This window comes from Mustelus asterias, chromosome 3 (assembly GCF_964213995.1).
Source record: "Mustelus asterias chromosome 3, sMusAst1.hap1.1, whole genome shotgun sequence".
Classification (NCBI taxonomy): Eukaryota; Metazoa; Chordata; class Chondrichthyes; order Carcharhiniformes; family Triakidae; genus Mustelus; species Mustelus asterias.
Window position 1 is genome coordinate 77,691,125 of NC_135803.1, and position 25,913 is coordinate 77,717,037.

At 47.3% G+C, this 25,913-nt stretch overlaps 1 protein-coding gene across 1 annotated transcript in view; it reads right to left on the bottom strand.

The window, feature by feature from the left end:
* The window catches only part of sned1 (sushi, nidogen and EGF-like domains 1), a 173,778-nt gene that overhangs the window by 59,687 nt on the left and 88,178 nt on the right, over positions 1–25,913 (bottom strand). The window contains exons 7-15 of the mRNA XM_078202977.1: positions 25,490–25,603; positions 24,951–25,064; positions 23,401–23,514; positions 21,390–21,518; positions 19,565–19,675; positions 13,591–13,707; positions 11,672–11,788; positions 11,162–11,278; positions 8,420–8,593 (exon numbers count right to left, since the gene is read on the bottom strand). Of these exons, the coding sequence (XP_078059103.1) occupies positions 8,420–8,593; positions 11,162–11,278; positions 11,672–11,788; positions 13,591–13,707; positions 19,565–19,675; positions 21,390–21,518; positions 23,401–23,514; positions 24,951–25,064; positions 25,490–25,603 (1,107 nt within the window). The remainder of the gene's footprint in view (positions 1–8,419; positions 8,594–11,161; positions 11,279–11,671; positions 11,789–13,590; positions 13,708–19,564; positions 19,676–21,389; positions 21,519–23,400; positions 23,515–24,950; positions 25,065–25,489; positions 25,604–25,913) is intronic.

A 25,913-nucleotide genomic window follows, 5' to 3' on the forward strand; every position in this document is an offset into this window, starting at 1 on the left:
TTCTGTGATGCTGATTGCACTTCAGCACCTCACCCAAGTGATGCAAACAGTGGATGTTGATAGGCTACTTGATTGTCTGGGGCATCACTGCAATCAATTAAATTGATTAAATACATAGGCTGATGATTGAAAAAATAAAACAAAGTTATATAGCAAGGCAACGCAAGTGGTGTGGCTCAATGGCGGCAGGTGAGTGTTTGGGTAAAATCGAAAGTGGTCAGAGAAATGCGAAGGCTGTAGAAGAGAGTATCAATTAGGGTAAAAATAAGAGACTGGGTCAAGAAGTTAAATAAAGGTGAATAAAGGTAATTTAGGGCATTAGTGACCAAGATGAAATCAGAGAAAAACAGGAAAAAGTTAAAGCTAAAAGCATTATCTTTGAGTCAGAAAATCGAGCTGCAGAACCAGTTTGGGTGGAGCTAAGAATAAGGTGCAGCAAACACAGGCAGAAGCAGTTGCAGTGTCGGGCAGAGCATAAACCAGGAAATTAGAGATGCAGGTAACAATAGTAATCCAGTAAACATGGGGGAATTTAATCTTCATGTAGACTGACACTCAAAATTTGCAGAAATGGTGTGAAGGATGAGTTCATGGAATGTGTGCAAGATAGCTTTCTAAATCACTAAGTCAAGGAATCAACTAGGGAACGGGCTATTTGGATCTAATTATGTGCAGCGAGAATGGCTTTGTATCTGTAACCCCAGAGCATGAGCCTGGGCCATTGGTTTAGTAGTCCACTAACATTACCATGATGCCATCATCTCCCTCAAATTCATTAAAGCAAGGAGAGAGAAAGCAGGAACTAAAAGTCAGTTGACTTGACATCAGTAGTAATGTGCTCCAAAATATTATTAGGCATGTGCGACCATTTTCTCTGCTCCTATGTCCAGTCTTTCCCCTGCACAATGTCCACCTCACAACACCCAATAAGCTCTTCAACACCCGCACAACCCAGCAATGCCATGCAAACCCTGCAAAGCCCAATAATCTCATGTAAGCCCTGAAGAACCTGATAAACCCATGAGTAGCAGCACAGCCCAGTAAACTCCCCATCACTTAGGTAAATATATGAGATATGGGGGTCAGTTTGGCTGAATGGTTGGTTTGTGATGCAGAGTGACACCAACACAGCGAATTCCTGTACCGACTAAGTTATTAATGAAGGCCCCACTTCTCAACCCTGCCCCTCACCTGAGATGTGGTAACCCTCAGTTAAAATCACCACCAGTCAGCTCTCTCTCTCAGAAAGGAGGAGAGCAGCCTAAGGTTATCTGGGACTGTGATGACATTACTATATGAGACATGAAGAATGAGGAGTCAGTCAGGCGAAGAATGCAAGAAAAAGATGAAATTCAAAAAGGATGAACAAAGAAAATTACAGCACAGGAACAGGCCTTTCAGCCCTTCAAGCCTGCACCGACCATGCTGTCCGATTGAACTAAAACCCCTTACCCTTTCAGGACCATATCCCTCTATTCCCATCCTATTCATGTATTTGTCAAGACGCCCCTTAAAAGTTACGACTGTATCCGCTTCCACTACCTCCCCCAGCAACGGGTTCCAGGCACCCACCACTCTCTGTGTAAAAAATCTGCCTCGTATATCTCCTTTAAACCTTGCCCCTTGCACCTTAAACCTATGCCCCCTAGTAATTGACCCTTCCACCCTGGGAAAAAGCTTCTGACTATCCACTCTGTCCATGCCTCTCATAATCTTGTAGACTTCTATCAGGTCTCCCCTCAACCTCCGTCGTTCCAGTGAGAACAAACCAAGTTTCTCCAACCTCTCCTCATAACTAATGCCCTCCATACCAGGCAACATCCTGGTAAATCTTTTTTGTACCCTCTCCAAAGCCTCCATTTCCTTCTGGTAGTGTGGCAACCAGAATTGAACACGATATTCCAAGTGCGGCCTAGCTAAGGTTCTATAAAGCTGCAACATGACTTGCCAATTTTTAAACTCAATGCCCCGGCCGATGAAGGCAAGCATGCCGCATGCCTTCTTGACTACCTTCTCCACCTGCATTGCCACTTTCAGTGACCTGTGTACCTGTACACCCAGATCCCTTTGCCTATCAATACTCTTAAGGGTTCTGCTATTTACTGTATATTTCCTATCGATATTAGACCTTCCAAAATGCATTACCTCACATTTGTCCAGATTAAACTCCATCTGCCATCTCTCCGCCCAAGTCTCCAACTGATCTATATCCTGCTGTATCCTCTGATGGTCCTCATCGCTATCCGCAAATCCACCAACCTTTGTGTCATCCACAAACTTACTAATCAAACCAGTTACATTTTCCTCCAAATCATTTATATATATTACAAACAGCAAAGGTCCCAGCACTGATCCCTGAGGAATGCCACTTGTCACAGCTCTCCATTCAGAAACACACCCTTCCACTGCTACGCTCTGTCTTCTTTGACCGAGCCAGTTTTGTATCCACCTTGCCAGTTCACCTCTGATCCCATGCGACTTCACCTTCTGCACCAGTCTGCCATGAGGGACCTTGTCAAAGGCCTTACTGAAGTCCATGTAGACAACATGCACTGCCCTACCCTCATCAATCATCTTCGTCACCTCCTCGAAAAACCCGATCAAGTTCGTGAGACACGACTTCCCCTTCACAAAACCATGTTGCCTCTCACTAATACGTCTACTTATTTCCAAGTGGGAATAAATCCTGACTCGAAGAATCCTCTCCAATAATTTCCCTACCACTGATGTAAGGCTCACCGGCCTGTAATTACCTGGATTATTCTTGCTACCCTTCTTAAACAAAGGAACAACATTGGCTATTCTCCAATCCTCTGGGACCTCCCGTGTAAGAAGTCTCACAACACCAGGTTAAAGTCCAACAGGTTTATTTGGTAGCAAAAGCCACTAGCTTTCGAAGCGCTGCTCCTTCACCAGTTGAGTGGGATTTCAGTTCACAAGCAGGGCTACCAAATAAGCTTTTGCTACCAAATAAACCTGTAGGACTTTAACCTGGTGTTGTGAGACTTCTTACTGTGATTACCCCAGTCCAATGCCGGCATCTCCACATCATGACCTCCCCTGTAGCCAGTGAGGATACAAAGATTTCTCTCAAGGCCCCAGCAATTTCCTCCCTTGCCTCTCTCAGTATTCTGGGGTATATCCCATCAGGCCCTGGGGACTTGTCTACCTTAATGTTTCTCAAGAACCCCAATACCTCCTCCTTTTTGATCTCAACATGGCTCAAACTATCTACACACCCTTTCCCAGACTCATCATCCACCAAGTCCTTCTCTTTGGTGAATACTGATGCAAAATACTCATTTAAAACTCGCCCATTTATAGAACATAGAAAGCCACAGCACAAACAGGCCCTTCGGCCCACAAGTTGCGCCGATCACATCCCTACCTCTAGGCCTATCTATAGCCCTCAATCCCATTAAATCCCATGTACTCATCCAGAAGTCTCTTAAAAGACCCCAACGAGTTTGCCTCCACCACCACCGACGTCAGCCGATTCCAATCACCCACCACCCTCTGAGTGAAAAACTTACCCCTGACATCTCCTCTGTACCTACCCCCCAGCACCTTAAACCTGTGTTCTCTCGTAGCAACCATTTCAGCCCTTGGAAATAGCCTCTGAGAGTCTACCCTATCCAGACCTCTCAACATCTTGTAAACCTCTATCAGGTCACCTCTCATCCTTCGTCTCTCCAGGGAGAAGAGACCAAGCTCCCTCAACCTATCCTCATAAGGCATGCCCCCCAATCCAGGCAACATCCTTGTAAATCTCCTCTGCACCCTTTCAATGGCTTCAACATCTTTCCTGTAATGAGGTGACCAGAACTGCGCGCAGTACTCCAAGTGGGGTCTAACCAGGGTCCTATAAAGCTGCAGCATTATCTCCCGACTCCTAAACTCAATCCCTCGATTAATGAAGGCTAGTACGCCGTACGCCTTCTTGACCGCATCCTCCACCTGCGAGGCCGATTTAAGAGTCCTATGGACCCGGACCCCAAGGTCCTTCTGATCCTCTACACTGCTAAGAATGGTACCCTTCATATTATACTGCTGCTTCATCCCATTGGATCTGCCAAAATGGATCACCACACACTTATCCGGGTTGAAGTCCATCTGCCACTTCTCCGCCCAGTCTTGCATTCTATCTATGTCTCGCTGCAACTTCTGACATCCCTCCAAACTATCCACAACACCACCTACCTTGGTGTCGTCAGCAAACTTACCAACCCATCCCTCCACTTCCTCATCCAGGTCATTTATGAAAATGACAAACAGCAAGGGTCCCAGAACAGATCCCTGGGGCACTCCACTGGTCACTGACCTCCATGCAGAGAAAGACCCCTCCACAGCCACTCTCTGCCTTCTGCAGGCAAGCCAGTTCTGGATCCACAAGGCAACAGCCCCTTGGATCCCATGCCCTCTCACTTTCTCAAGAAGTCTTGGATGGGGGACCTTATCGAACGCCTTGCTGAAGTCCATATAGACCACATCCACCGCTCTTCCTTCGTCAATGTGTTTGGTCACATTTTCAAAGAACTCAACCAGGCTCGTAAGGCACGACCTGCCCTTGACAAAGCCGTGCTGACTACTTTTGATCATACTAAGCTTCTCTAGATGATCATAAATCCTGTCTCTCAGGATCCTCTCCATCAACTTACCAACCACTGAGGTTAGACTCACCGGTCGGTAATTTCCCGGGCTGTCCCTGTTCCCTTTCTTGAATATAGGGACCACATCTGCAATCCTCCAATCCTCCGGAACCTCTCCCGTCTCCATCGACGATGCAAAGATCATCGCCAAAGGCTCCGCTATCTCCTCCCTCGCCTCCCACAGTAACCTGGGGTACATCCCATCCGGTCCCGGCGACTTACCAACCTTGATGCCATTCAATAGTTCCAACACATCCTCTTTCTTTATGTCCACATGCTCGATCCTTTCTGTCCACCGCAAACCAGCAGTACAACCACCCAGATCCCTTTCCACCGTGAATACCGAGGTAAAGTATTCATTAAGCACCTCCGCCATTTCTAACGGTTCCGCACAAACTTTTCCCCCTTCACCTTTTAAGGGTCCTATGCCTTCACATCTCATCCTTTTACTCTTGACATATTTGCAGAAAGCCTTGGGATTCTCCTTAATCTTACCCGCCAAGGTCTTCTCATGACCCCTTCTCGCTCTCCTAATTTCCTTCTTAAGCTCCTTCCTACATCCCGTATACTCCTCTAAATCCTTAACACCTCCTAGCTCTCTGAACCTTCTGTACGCCTCTCTTTTCTTATTCACCAGGTTCATCACAACCTTCGTGCACCACGGTTCCCGTACCCTACCAACACCCCCCTGTCTCATCGGAATGTTGTCATGCAGAGCTCCAGACAAACATTCCTTGAAAATCCTCCACTTTCCTTCGGTACTTTTCCCCAAGAATGCCTCCTTCCAATTTACCCGTCTAATTTCCTCCCTGATGACACTGTATTTCCCTTTACTCCAGAGAAACACTTTCCTAGCCTGCCTGATCCTATCTCTTTCCAATGCTATCGTGAAGGAGATAGAATTATGATCGCTATCCCCAAGATGCTCACCCACCGAGAGATCCTCCACCTGTCCAGGTTCATTAGCCAGCACCAGATCAAGTACAGCCTCTCCTCTAGTAGGCTTATCCACATACTGTGTCAGGAAACTCTCCTGGACACACCTAACAAACTCCTCTCCATCCAAACCCCTAGCCCTAGGGATATTCCAATCTATGTTTGGAAAATTAAAATCTCCCATCACGACAACTCTGTTATTCCTACATCTCTCCAGGATCTGTTTCCCCATCTGCTCCTCAACATCTCTGTTACTATTGGGCGGCCTATAGAAAACACCCAGCAAAGTTACCGACCCCTTCCTGTTCCTAACCTCCACCCACAGAGACTCCGTAGTCAATCCCTCCACGGCGTCCACCTTCTCTACAGCCGTGACACTATCCCTGATCAACAGTGCCACTCCCCCCCCCTCTCTTGCCTCCCTCCCTGTCCTTCCTGAAACATCTAAAACCCGGCACCTGAAGCACCCAGTCCTGTCCCTGAGACATCCAAGTCTCCGTAATGGCCATCACATCACAATTCGAAGCAGCAATCCACGCTCTAAGCTCATCCACTTTATTCACTACACTCCTGGCATTAAAATAGACACATCTCAGACCTTCAGCCTGAGCACTTCCCTTCTCCATCACTCGTCTAACCTCCCTCTTACCCTGTCTACATTCCTTATCTATTTGCGAGCTAACCTCCTCGCTCTCAGTCCCCTCATTTCGATTCCCTCCCCCCAACCTTTCTAGTTTAAAGTCTCTCCAGTAGCCTTAGCCAACCTTCCCGCCAGGATATTGGTCCCCCTGGGATTCAAGTGCCACCCGTCTTTTTTAAACAGGTCACACCTGCCCCTAAAGAGGTCCCAATGATCCAAGTACCCAAATCCTTGTCCCTTGCTCCAGTCCCTCAGCCACGCATTCATTCTCCACCGATTCCTGTTCTCACTCTCTCGCGGCACAGGCAGCAATCCCGAGATTACTACCTTTGCATTCCTCTTTCTCAGCTGTCTACCTAACTCCCTATATTCTCTTTTCATGACCCCTTCCCTCTTCCTACCTATGTCAGCAGTACCTATATGCATCACGACCTTCGGCTCCTCTCCCTCCCCCTTCAGGATTTCTGGGACTCGACCAGAGACATCCCGGACCCCTGCACCAGGGAGGCAAACCACCATCCGAGAGTCCCGTCTGTGTCCGCAAAAACGCCTATCTGACCCCCTCACCGTAGAGTCCCCAATTAGCACTACCCTCCTTTCCTTACCCTTTTGCACTACTGGGCCAGGCTCAGCTCCAGAGACACTGCCACCGCTGCTTCCCCCAGGTGGGCTGTCCTCCCCAGTAGTACTCAGACAGGAGTACTTATTATTAAGGGGACATCCACCGGGGTGCTCACCATCAACCGAACTTTCTCCTTCCTCACTGTTACCCAGTTACCCTCCTCCCGTGGTCCCGGTGTGACCACCTGCCGATAGCTCCTGTCAATGACCTCCTCACTATCCCTAACCCGGCGAAGGTCCTCGAGCTGCAATTCCAGTTCCCTAACATGATCCCTTAGGAACCGCAGCTCAACACACCCAGCACAGATATGGTCGTCCGGGAGGCTAGGAGCCTCCAGGACCTCCCACATCCTACATTGGGAACAACATACTGGCCTCACACTCATAATTGCCCTTTTAAACACACAGGGAAAAAAAAGTGAATGAAAATTTTAAACTTACCTTTCCTCCTCCTGTTTTCTCCAAAGCCCTGCTCTCACTGGGTCTTTTTTTTAGGTTAGAGGAGGAGGGAGGGTGGGATACTCTACAATTTCCTCTGGCTCCTCGCATAGATTCCCTCCCTTGTCCTTGAGTGGGCCAACCCTCTCCCTGGCTACCCTCTTGCTCTTTACATATGTATAAAAAGCCTTTTATACATATGTAAAGAGTTTTGCAAATCAATTTTTCAATAATGCAAAAAGTAGGCAAAGTCAGACTATTGCTTTAATACAAACTAATACAAAAATTAGGAGCAGGAATAGGTCACTTGGCCCCTTGAGCCTGCTCCACCGTTCAACAACATCATGGCTGATCCGATTGTAACCCCACATTTATGCCAACCCTGATAATCTTTCATCCCTCGTTAGTGAAGAATCTATCCAGCTCTGCCTTAAAAATATTCAAAGACTCTGCTTCCACTGTCTTTTGAGGAAGAGAGTTCCAGAGATTCACGACCCTTAGAGTAACAAAATTCCCATCTCCGTCTTAAATGAGCCATCCCTTATTTTTAAACAGTGATGTACACAAATAGGTAATGTATATGACAGGAGGCATGCTGGATGAATTCTTGACCTTGGCTTGAGCAATGAAAGCTGTTGACAAACATCTGTCGAGCAAGTTTAGAAATTGATTCGGTATTAGTGGGTATATCAGGCGCTGTGAAAAATAACGACTGTAATATAAACCTTTGCAGAAAGTCCAAAATTCCCCAGGGATTGGGAACGCAAAATCATGACTCCATTATTACATTCATTCCTAGGTACACAGCATTCCATATATAAAACATCGGAACCCCTCGTATGTGACTCACTCCTGGGAATCCGCTATTCTACATTTAAACCACTTGAACCCTTGGATTTGATTGCAGCCTGTAACCTTCTCCCTGATATCCCTTATTCAATACATAACCCATCCAAACCACTTCATTCGATTACAGCCTGTAACTCACAACCAGTTATCATCACTCCTGTAACTCTCACCCAGCTATTATCACTCCTGTAATGGCTACAATCTGCCACTCTCTACCACTTCCAGGCAGCTGAATGTATTTTCAGGAGGCAGACCTCCATGGCTGTGGTGCGACTGTTTCACTCACCTTCGCATGTCGGAGCTTCGCTCCATCTTCCATCCAATCGACAGGTGCTCTCACCTGTACTGGGCTGCACTGCGTATCCAGCTTCACAAACGTACTGAGCGACTGAGCCATACTTGGTCGAAGAGATGAGCACCTCAGCATGTTTCACCTCACTGGGGATTCCACAGTCCACCTCTAAAGAAACAATTTGCACTGGGGTTGTAAAAGAAAGGCAGCTGGAATGGGCATATGGCTCCCAAACATTGATCTGGATCTCTGATAGAAACAACTTCATCTCATTGTTCAGTCTGGGGAGGGGCTGCAGGTACGGTACAAAGATAGAGAGGGTCACGTACAAAGTTGAGAATTTAAAATTTGAGGTTTAGGCAAATGAGGGCCAACAGAGTAGCAGTGACTGAATGGGACTTGGCCCAGGTATACAGGCAGCGATTTTGGATCAGTTGAGTTTGATGGAGGAAAAGGACCAGTCTTTGGGTGACCGATGAGTATCTCGGTTCAATGTGGCTGAGGTGGGGCTGAAGGCAGGTGATGCTATGGGAATGGAAGTTGACAATCTTTGTGATGGAGGGGGGATGGAGGGGGGGGGGGGGGGGGGGGCGGGGGGCGGTCAGAAACCCATTTCAATATCAAATGGGATGCTTATGTCCCAACTTGAGAGATTAGCCCGTGAAGATAATTGACTTGTTGACAATGATATGGGCCAGGATTGGCTGGCCCAACCACCCACTACGGATTTTCCAGCGGCAGTGGCAGTTCGCCATTGGCCAGCAATGGGGTCTTTCAGTCCCACCAAAGTCAACAGTCATGCCGCCTGGGAACCTGCCGCAGGGCAAATCACCTTCGATGGGATCAGAAGTCCTGCTTACAACTAAATCCTGGTGGTGTCAGGATCAGGCCCTTAAGTGGACATTAATTGCTCACTTAAGGGCCTCTACTGGTCCACTAGCCACCTTCAACACTGGTATAATTGCAGTGGGGGTTGGGGTGGGCAGATAGGTGGCTGGCAGGCTGCCTGCTGGATTTAACAAGTTCCCCCCCTCCCTCCCTGCCTTCAAACCTGTTGGTGGGGAAGGATTAAATCCAGCCCTATGTGTATATCCCAATCTTTAAACTGCTGTAGGAAACACAATTACATGATTTGATTTTTAGTGCATTTTTGTTTTCTGATTGGGTAACTGTGAGAATCCGTGAATGTGCTTGACTGCTCCATCCTGTGACAGAGCTGAAATTGTCACTACTGGATCTCTCAGTGGGACTTCCTTCACAGTCATCAGAGAGTGTCCCTACTCACCACAAAATCCAGATCAATATTTCACTATGGAGTCTCCCATTGTTCAAACACCAGCTATACAATCTTCAGGACACATATAGAGACATCATTAAGAAATTAAACCTATGACACTGATAGTAATGGTGACTACTGTCTTTCTAGTCATGCTGGAGCATAATCTCAAATGAACACATTGGTCAGAGCAGAGTACAGAAATTGCATTGGATCTAAAGGGTAGAATCTAACTGATAATGAAAACTGACATAATTTGGCTGTGGGACCCTGGAATACAGGTGGCACTAATGAGCCTCAAGTGGCACATTAACTAAATTCATGTTTCAACATGGTATCCTTGTCCAGCTCCTGAAATGATGGTTAACTAATTGTTTGGCCCACTGAGATTCAACACAATGAGAGTTAAGTGGGAAATTTAGTAGATTTGATATGTTGGAGTGAATGGGAAGGGTTGACCTATGGAAGTTATAAAGAGAGGTGAGAAGAATAGATTTGGTCTATTGAAATTCTATAAGTCAACAATGAATGATAAGGAATTTCATTTACTGGGATTCTATATGGCGAGGGTCAATGCGAAGGGATTGGTCTATGGAATTCTCACAGTGAGAGTTAACGGAAGAGATTTGCGCTTGAAAATGGAGATAGTTGGCCCCGCAAATTTTGCGCACATGTTAAATTCACGAATCCAACACCAATGTAAAGGTTTCTCATAATATGGTGGTCGGGCAGACGGTGAAATTGGCAACACGGCTTCTATTAAAAAGAACTCATTAATGGACATTTGAGCTTGTTAACAAGTCAATTGATCTGAATATTACACTGTCCATGCCATCATGTGGTTGGTGGGTGAAATTGGGCAAGAATGGGCAGGCCAGTTTTTTTACTAACTCTGGTGAAAAAGCAGGAAGGAAGATGGTACCCACCTTTTTACTGCCCCTCCCCCATCAGCTTCCAAAACCCCAGCCTCATTCCCCTACCCCTGGGGTCCCCATCCCTCCCCACCCAAAAATCCCAGACGTCTCCGAGGACAGGATCCATTGCTGTCTTCTTCGTGGGATTTCTTGCAATCCCAAAAGCACCCACAATCTGTTTGACTAATAGTTCTCAGGGTTGGGACTTCCTTCCACCTCGGGGCATAAGTCCTATGCTGAGCTCATTAAGGCCACCCCTCACGTAGTATCGTGACCAACCCTTCTAGCAGGAGGATGAGCAATAGATAAAATTCAGCCCTTGGTCTACTGGGATTCTCACGATGAGTCAGTGGGAAGGAATTTGACCAAATTTGGAATTTGGAATGGGATTCTGTACAAAAGTAATCAATGAGAAGCGATTTAACCATGTGGAATTCTATCCAATTGGGGTCAGTAGAAATGAGATTCCTTTCTAGATTGCAGACAAAGGGAAATGTTACAGGACAGTTTGTTGCTGTATTCTTGCACAGATTGAGCTCAGTATACCTGTGTCACAATGCCGGCCGGTGAATCCTCTTGGGCATTCACACTTGTATTTACCAATGTAGTGGAAACAGGTACCACCGTTTTGACATGGGCTGGATGAACATGGGTCCGGTTTACCTATAGAGAGAGGACAAAACTCCGTTAAAAATAAAACAATGAAAAGGAGTCAGAGTCAATCAGGAATAAACAGACATTCAGACACACATCACAGAGTTAGACCTTCTATACATTGGTGTCATTAACCTGCAATGACATACACCCATTTTATTGTTGCGATGTAAAATTCTACTAACTACTTTCCTCCCCCCCCTCCTCACCCCCATTTCCCAGTTTTATTGGTAAAATCCCAGTGAAAATCTCAGCCCAATCTAAACAGGTAAAGCTGAAACCGTTTTGGTAGAGGTAACACAGGTACCATTCTCCCGGCGCACCTACTCCACAATGAGACCCCCATGTTACTGCACGCACATCCGGCAGTGGACCCCTCTTTTTATTGTCTTCCGGACGTACCAGTTTCACAGTTCTTTCCTGTGAAGCGATACAGGCAGACACACTGGTAAGTCCCATGAGCCTCCTTGCAAGTTCCACCATTCCGACATGGATTCGACGCACAGGAGCGGAGTCTTTCTGAGAGAATGGAGAAAAATATCATTTTATTTGCAGATGATTTATTCTTATTTTGAACATACTAGTGTGGGGGTGCAGTCACCACGGATTCTCCGCAGAGAGTGTAGGAACAAAGTAGAACTCTCTTTAATTGACCGAGCAAACATTTCTAGGTCAGGCACAATATGAGTTAGATACAAAGTAAACTTCCCTCTGCACTATTCCGTCAAACAGGTACAGCATGGGCTCAAAACAGAATTAAACTACCATGACACTATCTCACACTCCCAGTACAAATGTAAGTTAGATACAGAGTTCAGTTATGAGGATAGATTGGAGAGGTTGGGACTATTCTCCTTGAGAGAAGAAGGCTAAGAGGAGATTTGATAGAAATGTGCAAAATTGGACACAGTAAATAGGGAGAAATTGTTCCTGCTCGTCAAAGGATCAAGAATGAGAGGGCACAGATTTAAAGTGATTTGCAAAAGAAGCAAATGTGATGGAAAGACTTTTACGTACATCGAGTGGTTTGGGTCTGGAATGTACTGCCTGGAAGTGTGGCGGAGAAAGGTTCAATCGAGACATACAAGAAGGCACTAGCTGCATCAAAACAATGTTCAGTGTTACAAGGAAAAGGGCAGGGCAATGACATTAAATCAGAATGTTCATTTGGAAAGATGGTGTAGACATGGTGGGCCAAATGGCCTTCTTCAGCACCATAACAATTCTGTCACTATACGGCCCATTAAGCATTCCCTGGCCAGATACGATTTAGCCTGTAACATGGGTTAGCTACAAATTAAAGTCTCTCTCTGCACTATCCATTCAAATCTCTCCGAGGTCAGGCGCAGTGTACATTAGATACAAAGTTAACCTCTCCCTACACTATCCCATCGAACAGATATTGCAACATGGGCTAGAAACAGAATTAGAAGCAAGGTAAAAGTCTCTCTGTGTTGATCTATCAGAACTCAGAATGATCCCAGGAATGAAGGGTTTGTCATAGGAGATGCGGTTGAGGAGTCTGCGTCTATACTCATTGGAGTTTAGAAGGATGAGGGGGGATCTAATCGAAACTGACAGAATACTGAGAGGTCTAGGTAGAGTGGATGTGGAGAGGATGTTTCTGCTAGTGGGAGAGACTAGAACTTGAGGGCACAACCTCAGAGTGATGGGATGCTTCTTTAAAACTGAGATGGAGGAATTTCTTCAGCAAAGCGTGGTAAACCTGTGGAACTCATTGCCACAGAGGGCTGTAGGGGCCTGTAGAGATAGATAGGTTCTTGATCAATAAGGGGATCAAGGGTTATGGGGAGAAGGCAGGAGAATGGAGATGAGAATCATGTCAGCCATGATTGAATAGCAGAGCAGACTTGATGGGCTGAATGGCATAATTCTGCTCCTATATCTTATGGTCTTACATTCTAATTCCCTAGGCTAACTAACTGTAGTAGAAAAAAATCAAAATAAATTTGCTTGTATGTTGCCACAGAGGAAGACTATATCTCAACCTCAGCCCTTGCTGTAGGAGCATAAAACTGTGCTATCCCCATCAGTGGTCTCTCATCTCTGTCATTTTTATCAATTTATTGCCAAATTATTATCCAGTGCTGGGTAATTTCCAGCTGTGCCTGCTAGGAACTTTAAAAATACTGTCACAAAAGTGAAGCTGAATTGAAAACTGGTCAAGTAATTGAACATTGTGGACTGCAGGTCTGTCTAGGGATGACAGTGTGACAGACTAGACAGGTTATAAAGGACCTGATGGTGTGAGAGGGTCTCAGTTAGTTTCTAGAAGAGGAGAAGATGGAGTAAGCACAGACCTTTTTCACACCGCTGTCCACTGAAACCTGGGGGGCACTGGCAGGTATAGGAGCCATCCTGTTCATTGCAAGTCCCTCCTCTCTGACAAGGGTCTGAGTCACAGGGGGATGGCATCACTGGAAGCAAGAAAGAGACCCTTAGTGACTCTGATACATACAGAATGCTGAGAGGAAGAGCAAGACTTACTTATGAATGGGGTGTGTCAGCGTTTTCCCCAGTCAGTGTGAACAGACACAAACACTTCTAACATTACATATGAATCCCGTGGCATGGGGCCAGGTTACTGGAGCTTAAAATAAATAAATACACTTACACATTACAATACAAAAAAAAAGTTATCAACCAGTACACATTCAAGTAAAGTTTATTTATTAGTCACAAGTAAGGTTTACATTAACATTGCAATGAAGTTACTGTGAAATTCCCCTATAAATCAGTAACTTATGGATTCAAGTCCCAATCCAGACACTACATAATTGAGGCTGACACTCCAGTACAGAGGGAATGCTGCACTATCGAAGTTGCTGCCTTTTGGAGGTGGTGTTAAACCAAGGCTTTTTCTGTCCTTTCAGATGGATATAAACAATTTTGTGGCATCCTTCCAAAGAACAGCAGTGAAGTCCTCTCTGATTTATCCTGCAACTAGCATCAGTAAAACACTCAGACTGGGTGAGACAGCAGCAGTGCAGTGTGCTCCCAGCAGCAGTGGTGTGGAGAAACGGGTGCAGAGAGGTAAGGCAGGCCCTCTTTTTACAGCAGTAAAGGGGATGTTTAAAGGGACAAGGGAGCAGGTAAGTTTCACTGGTAAGTGGTTTACTGGGAGGTGGGGGGATTTAAACTGGAAGGGAGAAGGGGGCAGAAGGTCTATCCTGGATCAGGAAGGAGGGGGGTGCAGGACTCCCGGTCCGGAGAGCAGGAGGCCGGAGCTGGGGGGGGGGGGGGGGGGGGCGAGGGGGTTGGGGAGGTTGGGGGGGGTGAGGGGGGGAATGGGGGGGTGGGGATGGGGGGGAATGGGGGGAATGGGTGGGTGGGGGGGGGGGGGGGGGTTGGGGGGTCAAACGGAAGCCTGAGGGCCAGACTAGTGAGGGAAGAGGGTGGCCAGGGGGCGCACAGGTGTAGTGTGGTGAGTCTCCTGTGACACTGTGTCTAGGTGTATGGATAGTTGCTCTGGAGTTAGAAAGGGTTTTTTTCTCTTCTCTTTGTCAGATGGTTTCCAGTCTAGCACAATTGTCCAGCGGAAGTAACCACCTCTGGGCAATTGCCAGGTAAATCTTTACCTGGGAACCTTCTGGAGGGGTTCCCCAGCACATTACTGGAGTATCCCTCCCAAATGCGATACTGGGGAACCCAAAGTTATGGCCGTTTTCTGGTTGTTATCACATTGGTGTTTGAAGATGCTGGTTGTGTGCAAACAGATGCTGCATTTCCTACATTACATCAGTGGCTGTAATATGATGCGGGATGGCTTGAGGTCATGAAGGACACTTTATGAATGCAACTCTGTCATTTCTTACAGATCAATAGTTACAACCTACAAATGTTAATTCACTGTTGCAGCACCATTGGTTGATCAGTGAGTAGCACTGGTGAGCATGATAATTCCTGAAGCTCTGCATCGCCATCAGAAGAATATTACTGGTAGTGCAGCTCTGTGATTTCCTTTCTATTGAATGTTTATGAAATTCCAAACACATAATTGATAAATTAAAATCACTGAGACTCCCTCTGTTGCTATGCTTCTGTGACAAATTAGCAAAGTTTGACTCAATCACAAGCAGTGCCTCTTCATGTTAAAATTATTTAGTAATATTATGGTTAATTTCCACAATACATATTATTCCCCACAGGTGGCGGAGTCGCATTGCTCCGACTGTCTTGAATACAAGAACCTATAAAATAATTGCAACTTAAGTATTTCCTACTCGGTTAAAATTAATGCAATATTCTTAATTAACATTTTAAAAATCAAATAATTCAATATTCTATAGTGGTTTCCCAAATTCCCAATATAACTTGGGTGCCTTTTCCAGAGTTTCTGTCCAGCTTCCACTGAGGTAGTGGCTGAAGGTATGGGCACCAATAGTAGAGTGATTAAATTCAGGGATGCTCAGGAGGCCAGAATTAGATGAGCACAAAAATCCTGGAGAGTTGTGCAGTATAAGAGCCTGGAACATAAGAAATAGGAACTGGAATAGGCTGTTTGGCCTCTCAAGCCTGTTCCATCATTCACTAGAATCATGGCTGTTCCTCGCGTCCACTTTCCTGCCCTTCACCCGTAACCCTTGATTCCCTTACTGATCAAAAATCAACCTATCTATCTTAGCCTTAAATATGCACAAGGACTCTGCTCCCACTGCTCTTTGTGGCAAGAAGTTCCAAAGACTCCCAACCCTCTGAGAGAAGAAATCCCTCCTCATCTCTGTCTTAAATTGGCACCTCTTTATTCTGAGACTATGCTCTCACGTCTCAGGCTCTCCTACAAAAAGAAACATCCTCTCAGCATTCACCCTGTCAAGCCCCTTAAAAATCCTATATGTTTCAATGAGATCACCTCTCATTCTTCTAAATTCCAATGAGTAGACTTCCAACCTGTTTAACCTTTCCTCATAAGACAATACCACCATACCGGGATCATCCTAGTGAATCAAGCTGAACTGCCTCCAATGAAATATCTTTCCTTAAATCATGGGACCAAAACTGCTCAACAGTACTCCAGACATGGTTTCATACAGGGGTTAATATGGGACTGAGTATGGTACCGCCCACACAGTGATGTCAGAGAGCACATGACACAGACCGAGGGTTAGTTTGGTGTTGGCCAGGAGTGTGTTAAGACCTAGGATGGAGAAAGCTCCATGACTGTCCCCTCTATGTTTGTTTCGAGTGGCAAGTAGAAACTTGCTGTTAACATTTAGAAGACTATGTTGATTTCTGTAAAAAGACAAGTTCTGCAACCAATACCATCTCAACATGGTGACAGCTCCAGATCAAAAACCCTCATCTTCACGGAGACACTTAAACCCTGGGAAAAAAATGACTTCTTCAACTGATTCCGAACTGGAAGAAGCTCACCAAACTGAAGTGACAGGCCCTGAGAAAATTTGCCAGACAAGTTTCCAGAGAGAAGAGCCTGGGTGTTAAGGACAGCAATTTTTACTGCAGCAGAAGATTCCACATAATCTCTCTTAGAAGTCCAGTCTCAGCTTTCAGAGTTCCCAGCCAGCGAGAATGAACTAAATCCCTTTGTCTTCCAGGCTGTAGCCAGTCCTGCGAAGCCCCTTCTACTAATTCAGTGAGAAGTGTAGTTTGAACAGAACCCATTGCCAATCCTCATTCCCCGAGTCCGAGCCTCTGAGCGGGACACAAAGAAATGAACTTACACAACTCTCGGGGATCTCATGACCATCAGATCCTTAAACAGCAAGCTTGTGGTTTATTTAAATATCTCTCTATTCACAATGCGACATCATTGATTAAATCAAGTAAGCAGACCGCTAACCTACACAGCCATTGATGGCAATTCTTCTTTCTGAAGTACACTGCCACCATTTTGCGAAACCCACCAAAACAGGTGAGCATGAGAAATCCATTGTTCTGCAGTGAATGATGATGCCATCTTGGAAGCCTGTAACCTCTTAAAGTTGTACCCACACTTTTAAAATCTTCAACATGGATCAATTTGAATTAAATCCTCATAGAAACCCTACAGTGTAGAAAGAGGCCATTCGGCCCATCGAGTCTACACCGACCACAATCCCACCCAGGCCCTACCCCCATATCCCTACATATTTACCCGCTCATCCCTCTAACCTACCCATCTTAAGACACTAAGGGGCAATTTTTTTTAAGCACGGCCAATCAACCTAACCCGCACATCTTTGGACTGTGGGAGGAAACCGGAGCACTCGGAGGAAACCCACGCAGACACGAGGAGAATGTGCAAACTCCACACAGACAGTGACCCAAGCCGGGAATCGAACCCAGGTCCCTGGAGCTGTGAAGCAGCAGTGCTAACCACTGTGCTACCGTGCCGCCCTTAACTTCTGGGGCCTAATTGAACAGGACATTTGGCATCCTCGAGAAGTGATTTTTCCCATTACTTGAGTACATCAGGCCTCAATACAAAAATTAGAGGAACAGCAGATTAATGCTTTTATGATCTTGTGAATCATGGTCACGGTGTCCTGATGCAAAGCACTGATGAATCCTATACCAGTCTCGGGGACCTGTTAACAGCTTTTGGTAAATATTTTAATCTTCAAGCTGAAGGGGGTTCAGAGCTTAATACGAGGCTCAAAACATACCCAGCAAAATGACGAAAGCCAGATATGTGGGTGCCCGAGAGGCACAGAGCTCTCCGGAAGCTCCAGTTGTATATCTTCATGGGGCGGCACGGTAGCACAGTGGTTAGCACTGCTGCCTCACAGCTCTAGGGACCCGGGTTCGACTCCCGGCTTGGGTCACTGTCTGTGTGGAGTTTTCACATTCTCCCCATGTGTGCGTGGGTTTCCTCCGGGTGCTCCGGTTTCCTCCCACAGTCCAAAGATTGCGGGTTAGGTTGATTGGCCATGCTAAATTGGCCTTTAGTGTCCCGGATGTATAGGTTAGAGGGATTAGTGGGGTAAATGTGTGGAGTTGTGGGGATAGGGCCTGGGATGGGATGATTGTCGGTGCAGACTCGATGGGCCGAATGGCTTCCTTCTGCACTGTAGGGGTTCTATGATTCTATGATGAGTTTGAGCCAGCAGCTCCAACTGGGGCGGCACGGTGGCACAGTGGTTAGCACTGCTGCCGCACAGCTCCAGGGACCCAAGCTCGATTCCTGGCTTGGATCACTGTCTGTGCGCAGTCTGCACGTTCTCCCTGTGTCTGCGTGGGTTTCCTCCAGGTGGTCCGGTTTCCTCCCACAGTCCAAAAAACGTGCTGGTTAGGTGCATTGGCCATGCTAAGTTCTCCCTCAGTGTACCTGAACAGGCACTGGAGTGTGGCGACTAGGGGATTTTCACAGTAACTTCATTGCAGTGTTAACATAAGCCTACTTGTGACTAATAAATAAACTTTTGACTTTTGCAACTGATTTTGTTTTTAAAGACATGGGCACGTTTCCTGAACTATAGCTGCAGCTGGTCAGAAACGACAAGGATAAAACCCTGTCAGGTGAAACAAGAAGAAGCAGAGATACAAGCATGAAAAATTTTGCATTAACGCTGAGTTGGAAGAATTCCACCTGAAGCACTGAGGGAGTGCTTAACTGCTGGAGGTGCCACCTTTCAGATGAGATATTACACAAAGAACCCGTTTCTGCCTGATTGGGTGAATGAAAAGGATCCCGACACAGCATTCTGAAGAGGAGCAGGAGCGTTATCCCTGAATGTTGTGGCCAATATTTATCCTATTATTAATATCACAAAGAGCAGACTATCTGGTCATTCTCACATCGCTGTTTCTGGAAGCTTGCTGTGCGTAAATTGGCTATGGCATTTACTACATTACAAGAGAGACTGCACTTCAAATAAATAATTTGTAGGTTGCTGGTAACATATGCGGAATTTACATCTTCAGCTATTCTTCTATGTAAACTAAAATTAAGATTAAATTGTCACCTGACTTCATACAAATCTATGTTGAGTCACCCTGATAGCTATCTAATCACTCCCTTAACCTTATCCCTTCTTACGCTCTTGAGAATTGCACTGCTTTTACCAAATGGGTTGTATTTACCGAAGTTATCTCTTTCTCAGGGTGCGAGAGGCTGTTGGTTTGAAAGGTGCTGTCGAAGCAGCCATGCCAAACTGTTGCCTATTGATGTTAATCCAGCTCCCTCACATCACTCAGTAACCCCTCTCCCCCAGCACCCTGTATTACTGACTGTATCTCTATTGATGTTCATCCAATTCTGTTGGTGTCATTGTTCCCTCCTCCCTGTCCCTCTGCATTGTGTGTATTTGCTGTAATAGAATATGCATGACTCACAATCTTTCCCACTGGGTCCTTGCGGGCAGATACAGCGATAGGTCCCTCCGTATTCAGTGCACGATGCCCCGTGCGGGCACTGATGGTGAGCATTACAGGGCTGGAGAACCTCTATTGGCAAAGAAAGAGAAAGCACTTCAGTAGCTCTCGAGGATGTTACGCGCAGATCACAGCCTGACTGACTTGTGGTCAAGAGTGTTCTTATTTTCATTCCAAACTTTCCCCCAAGGGGCAAGTGACATGGTAGAGTCTGACTGAATGGAGCGTTCATTAGCAACATGACCATCAGGTTACCCAGGACGGACAGAACCTCAGCACGTAGTGATATTCAGGGACAACATTTCCCGGCTCTCTGATGGCAGACTTGGAGGAGGGGATGCGTCAGTACTGGGAGACAGAGGGGAGCAGACACAGTATGGCTCCGTGATACTTTTCCCCACAGGCAGACTGGTTGTACAATGGCACCAATCAGGGATGAATTAGCATGCTCACTGGCATTTTGCCACTGGTCGGAGGTCCCACTCTGTGCAGAGGACATCAGTTCAGTGAAGGCTGTCTCCCTCTCCCTGTGGCTCAAAGACAGATCAGTGGGTATCACAGACCTCACTCACAGCCAAAGTGATCAAGCCGGAGGGTTTTCCTCTCCACTCCAAGGGTCCTAATGACTTGGCCCAATTTAAACACACAACTCCGAGGCTGTTTCCGTGTTGAGGCGCCCTCACAGTTTCTCAGAGGTGCTCACCTCTCCCAGTGGGGCTGTCTCACTGGGGGCTCTTGGCCCTCTGACTGGTATCATCAGGAGCCCTCCTGCCGAATTATCAGAAATGGCATCACGGTGGCAGCCAATTAGCAGGCCACTTCTGTGACGATTGTGCCAAAAGTTTTGCTTCCGACAAGTGCAGGCCCAGAGCCTCCATTAGGTCTCAATATCGGGGACCTGTGACGCACAATAAAATCTAGCCCTTGCTCATTATGTAATGAGGACTCACACAAAAGTGGCAATCAGGGTAAGGGTAAATTTCTTTAAGAAATTTATTTTAAGGAATTTCTTGCTGCCATTTATCAGGAGATTTGTATATCATGTCCCTGCCGACATGATCCAGCTCTCCAGATAAACAGAGGATTGTCATGGCACAGGAGCAGGATGTGGCCAAGATGTGCACCACATACAGTAGCATCAAGAGCACCTCACACCTGATGACCAGACTCGTTCCCGCAACGAGAGGGAGGGAACTCCCACAAACTCTCTTTCAGTTTAACTTTGGCAAACGGTCCTGAATTCTTGGTGCACACCCCAGCCCTGTCCAAGCAATATCTCCAGCACCTTCCAGTAGCCTAGTTTGACAGTGAAGGGGGTCAAAGAATCGATCAACCCAGATTCCAAAGATCAGGGCATATCTTTTGCTGCAATTTACCTGGTTTCTTGAGGCCAGTTCGAATTGAATCTGAGCAGAAGATGGTGATGATGTCCAGGTACAGGGAGGATTTGATGTGGGGTCTCTACAACCTGGCACTGCAACACCTATTATGGCCACATCCTTCCTGATAGACTTGGCAAAAGATTTCATACAACACAAACACAGGACGGGGGGGAGAGGGGAGGGGGATCAGCCTTGCCTGACTCCAGATTGGATTGGAAAACATTCTGATTCCCACCCATTGATCAAAATCGCACTACGGATGTTTGTGTGGAGCATTTGCATCCAATTGCAGATTCAGACTCAATGTAAATCCATTGAGATGCTGGAATTTCACAATATACTCTGAGTAGTGTAAACAGCTGAGCGTACAATCTTATTGAAGTCAACCCCAGGTTCATTCTTACCATTCTCACAGTCACGGCCTGTAAATCCTTCAGGACAGTCGCAGATATAGTCATCATCATCATTCTCTCTGCACTTTCCCCCATTTTGACATGGACTTGGCTGACAGATGCTCGGAACTATGGGCCCACCTTTGGAGACAGCAAGGGGGAAAGTCACGGAACAGGATCTTCCAATTAGAACTAAATCCAACTGTATTTTTCCAAGTGGTTTTGATCAGTGGATCACAAAACTAGGCCCCATAAACCAGCACAGCTCAATCAGAAGCACAACAGACGGAACAGCCTTAAAGGCACAGTAACGCTACATTGCTCAAGCTGCTACCTTGTATCATTTGAATAAGATCAGCTGGCGTAGAATTTCCTAAACCTTTTCAGCCACGGAAACCCCAAGTCACCTCCCAAGAGCATTGCGGAATCTCAAGTGTTCTTGTGTCAATAAATGTTCTTATTGACACAAGTGTGTCAATGACACATTTCAACCCGTTCACATGAATCCCCTCCAAAATCCACCGCATGAATCCCCTCCTGAAGCCCCCTCACATAGTAATTAGTTTATTTGCCATGATTTACATTTCTTGAAATGTGTTCTCAGGATGTGATTGGGGTGGAGTGGGGAGGAAGGAGGGGGAGGCCAGGGTGGAGAGCAGAGAGGGTGGGCCAGGGCAGAGAGAGGAGGGGGAGGGGCGGGGTGCAGAGGGAAGGGAAGTCCAGGCCGGAGAGGGGAAGGTGGTCCAGGCCGGAGAGGGGAAGGGAAGTCCAGGCCGGAGAGGGGAGGGTGGTCCAGGCCAGAGAGGGGAGGGTGGTCCAGGCCGGAGAGGGGAGGGTGGTCCAGGCCGGAGAGGGGAGGGTGGTCCAGGCCGGAGAGGGGAGGGTGGTCCAGGCCGGAGAGGGGAAGGGAAGTCCAGGCCGGAGAGGGGAGGGTGGTCCAGGCCGGAGAGGGGAGGGTGGTCCAGGCCGGAGAGGGGAAGGGAAGTCCAGGCCGGAGAGGGGAAGGTGGTCCAGGCCGGAGAGGGGAAGGTGGTCCAGGCCGGAGAGGGGAAGGGAAGTCCAGGCCGGAGAGGGGAGGGTGGTCCAGGCCGGAGAGGGGAAGGGAAGTCCAGGCCGGAGAGGGGAAGGGAAGTCCAGGCCGGAGAGGGGAAGGGAAGTCCAGGCCGGAGAGGGGAGGGTGGTCCAGGCCAGAGAGGGGAGGGTGGTCCAGGCCGGAGAGGGGAAGGGAAGTCCAGGCCGGCGAGGGGAAGGTGGTCCAGGCCGGAGAGGGGAAGGTGGTCCAGGCCGGAGAGGGGAGGGTGGTCCAGGCCGGAGAGGGGAAGGGAAGTCCAGGCCGGAGAGGGGAGGGTGGTCCAGGCCGGAGAGGGGAGGGTGGTCCAGGCCGGAGAGGGGAGGGTGGTCCAGGCCGGAGAGGGGAGGGTGGTCCAGGCCGGAGAGGGGAGGGTGGTCCAGGCCGGAGAGGGGAGGGTGGTCCAGGCCGGAGAGGGGAGGGTGGTCCAGGCCGGAGAGGGGAGGGTGGTCCAGGCCGGAGAGGGGAGGGTGGTCCAGGCCGGAGAGGGGAGGGTGGTCCAGGCCGGAGAGGGGAGGGTGGTCCAGGCCGGAGAGGGGAGGGTGGTCCAGGCCGGAGGGGTGAAGGGGGGCTGGGGTAGAGAGGGGAGGGGGGGCTCAGGTGGAGAGGGGAGGTGGGGGCCAGGGTGGAAAGTGTGAGGGAGGGGTCTGGCCGCAGAGGGGAGAGAGGGCCAGGCTGGAGAGAGGAGAGGGAGCCAGGCCGGAGAGGGGAGGTGGGGGCCAGTGCAGACAGTTTGAGGAGGGCTGGGGTGGAGAGGTGAGGTGGGGGGCTGGGGTGGAGAGGCGAGGGGAAGGGAGAGGGGGGGGGGCGAGTGGAGAGTGTGGGGGGTGGGGTACAGCGGAGAGGGGGATGTGGGCAGAGGATTGGGGGGGTGGGGGTGTGTCAGAAACCTAGCCACTGATGTCCAACATTGCTGCAGTGAATTGCATGTGTCTACCAGACGTTTCCTCTTACCTGTTTCACAATGTTTTCCTGTGAATGACTGAGGACACAGACATGTGTAATTACCGACCAGGCTGATACACTCGCCTCCATTCAGACATGGGCTGGAGTCACACTGGTTAGTTTCTAGCATAATGGAAACATCATCATAAGGAACCAAATCACAGGAGCGAGATCCTCACCTCAACTATAAGTATTTATTATAAATCTCTTTGTGCTTTGCACCAACAGATTCACTTGTGGTATTATAATGTCTAGCAGCAAGAGAGCACCTTGGGATAACTGAAATTAACTTTGAGAGAGACAGACAGAGAGATAGGGAGTCTCACACATCTACTGCATGGTCAATGAAACTCACTGCGAATGTTACCAGGCATAAGGAAAGGAATGGCAGTCCAGAAAAGAAGCAAGGTGCCACAGAGCTGCGCTGTCCTTCAAATACAAAATGAATTGACACAGAGTGAAGGTCCCTCCCTCTACACTGTCCCTCAAATACTCCCAGGGCAGGAATAATGTGGGTAAGACATGGTAAATTTCCCTCCATGCTGTCTCAGCAAATGCTGAGTGCAGCCACAATGTGGGTCAGATCCAGAGCAAATCTCTCTTTGCGCTGGCCCATCAAACCCTTACATAGCAGGTACGGTGTGGTGTGGCTTAGGCACAAGATAAAGTGTCCTCTACCTGTCACATCAAACACTCCCACTCAAAGCAAGTGAGAAAGAAAAGGAGAGACTGAGAGAAAGAGGAGAAAGAGAGGGAGGCTGGGGTGGGAAACTTTCACCTTTGACTCATGGAACTAATTGATGTCCATCTCATTGATGACAATGGAGGGGAAGTTTGGTGGGTTCTACCTTGAGTGGGAGATCTGTCCCGTCTGTTCATTGCCTGGAGTAAGGATGTTGATAATTACCCCAACGCACCCACCCCACCCACAATTCTGTGATGACAAAGCTCATGGGCACACACAAACGCACGCAAAGTAAAATCCAAATGGAAGAATGTGCCACAGAGAGACTATAAGATAAGGCCAGTGACAGAGAGAAAGGGTGACGGAGATCAAAGGGAAAGGTGTCAACTGCAGCTCACTGGTAGTACTCTCATCTCTGAGTCAAAAGGTTGTGGGATCAAGTCCCATTCCAGAGACCTAGGTTGACACTGTGGTGCAGTACTGAGGGATGCTGCACTGTAGGTGGTAAAACTGAATTTTGTCTGCCCTCTCAGGTGGATGTTAAAAAATCCCAGTGATTGCTAATTGAAGAAGAGCAGGGAAATTCTCCCTGCTAACTTGGCTAATATTTACCTACCATTGTCACAATGCTGTTTGTGGGAGTTTGCGATGCACAAATTGGCTGTCGCTTGTCCTACATTAAACATTGACTAAACTTCAAAAGGTCTTTATCAGCTGTAAAATATTTTGTTTCTGAGATCATGAACAATGCAATAGAAACGTGAGCATGTTTGTCCTTTAAAATCCAGATAGCGACTGGAAGAGAATTGACAATTATAACAGACGCAGAATAGTTGGCGAGAGGAATCTCGAGAAGAGAGAGAAAGAAGCTTACCATTTTCACAGTTCTCCCCAGTGTAGCCCTCTCGACAGATACATACTGCAGTTCCATTGTCTGTGTCACAGACACCACCATTTAGACACTCTCTGGTTTTACATAAGGACTCAGCTGTAATTGGAAGCCATAGTTAAAGTATCATCTCACTGAGAAATCACCTCATCTTAGCCATTTATGAGTGCAACTTCAGTTTAACTCTTCAATGGACTTAAACACCTCTAACACTTTGATCAATTCCTTTGTTACTTTGAATTGACAATATTACCCCATAAACAGAGCCTGCTTTACTCTCTACTGTTTGGATTCATGTAATACACAATATGCTATGTGATACTGTGATCCACCAAAATCTGATTTTGGTCTGTGCTTAGCATTGATGTCTGGCACTGATCCATTCACTAGTCCACTGCCTACCCTCTGTTTGATCTAATTCTGAAACACTCACATCTCCCAGCCTAACTCAGTGTTACTCTGTGCAAACTGTGCTCAGTGTTACGCGGTGCAACCTGTCCTCAGTGTTACTCTGTAATACTCACCAATTTCACAGTGCTTTCCAATAAACCCAAGTGCACACTCGCAGTTGTACATATCAATCCCATCGATACATGTAGCTCCATTCTGACACTCACTTGTCACACAGTCATCGATATCTGAACAAGAGAGGAACAGGTGAAAATAAGGATGTGAGGCACAAACAGGTCCTTTAACAATATTTAGCCTGGGGGTATGGGGGAGGGGACAAACATTTCTATGGCATACTTAAAAGAAAAGCATGTTTGTGTCAAATAGATGTCTGGTTGCTCTGCAGCCATCAACAGGCTAAATTCCTAATCACAGACGTATCACCTCCACTTATGGCAGACAAAATTGGAGGCTGCATCTCTATCGGCCAACTTTACAGACAATCCCTGCCTCTTAAGCAGCTAGGATACACTTGTCAGTGGAGGAATTCCACAGGAT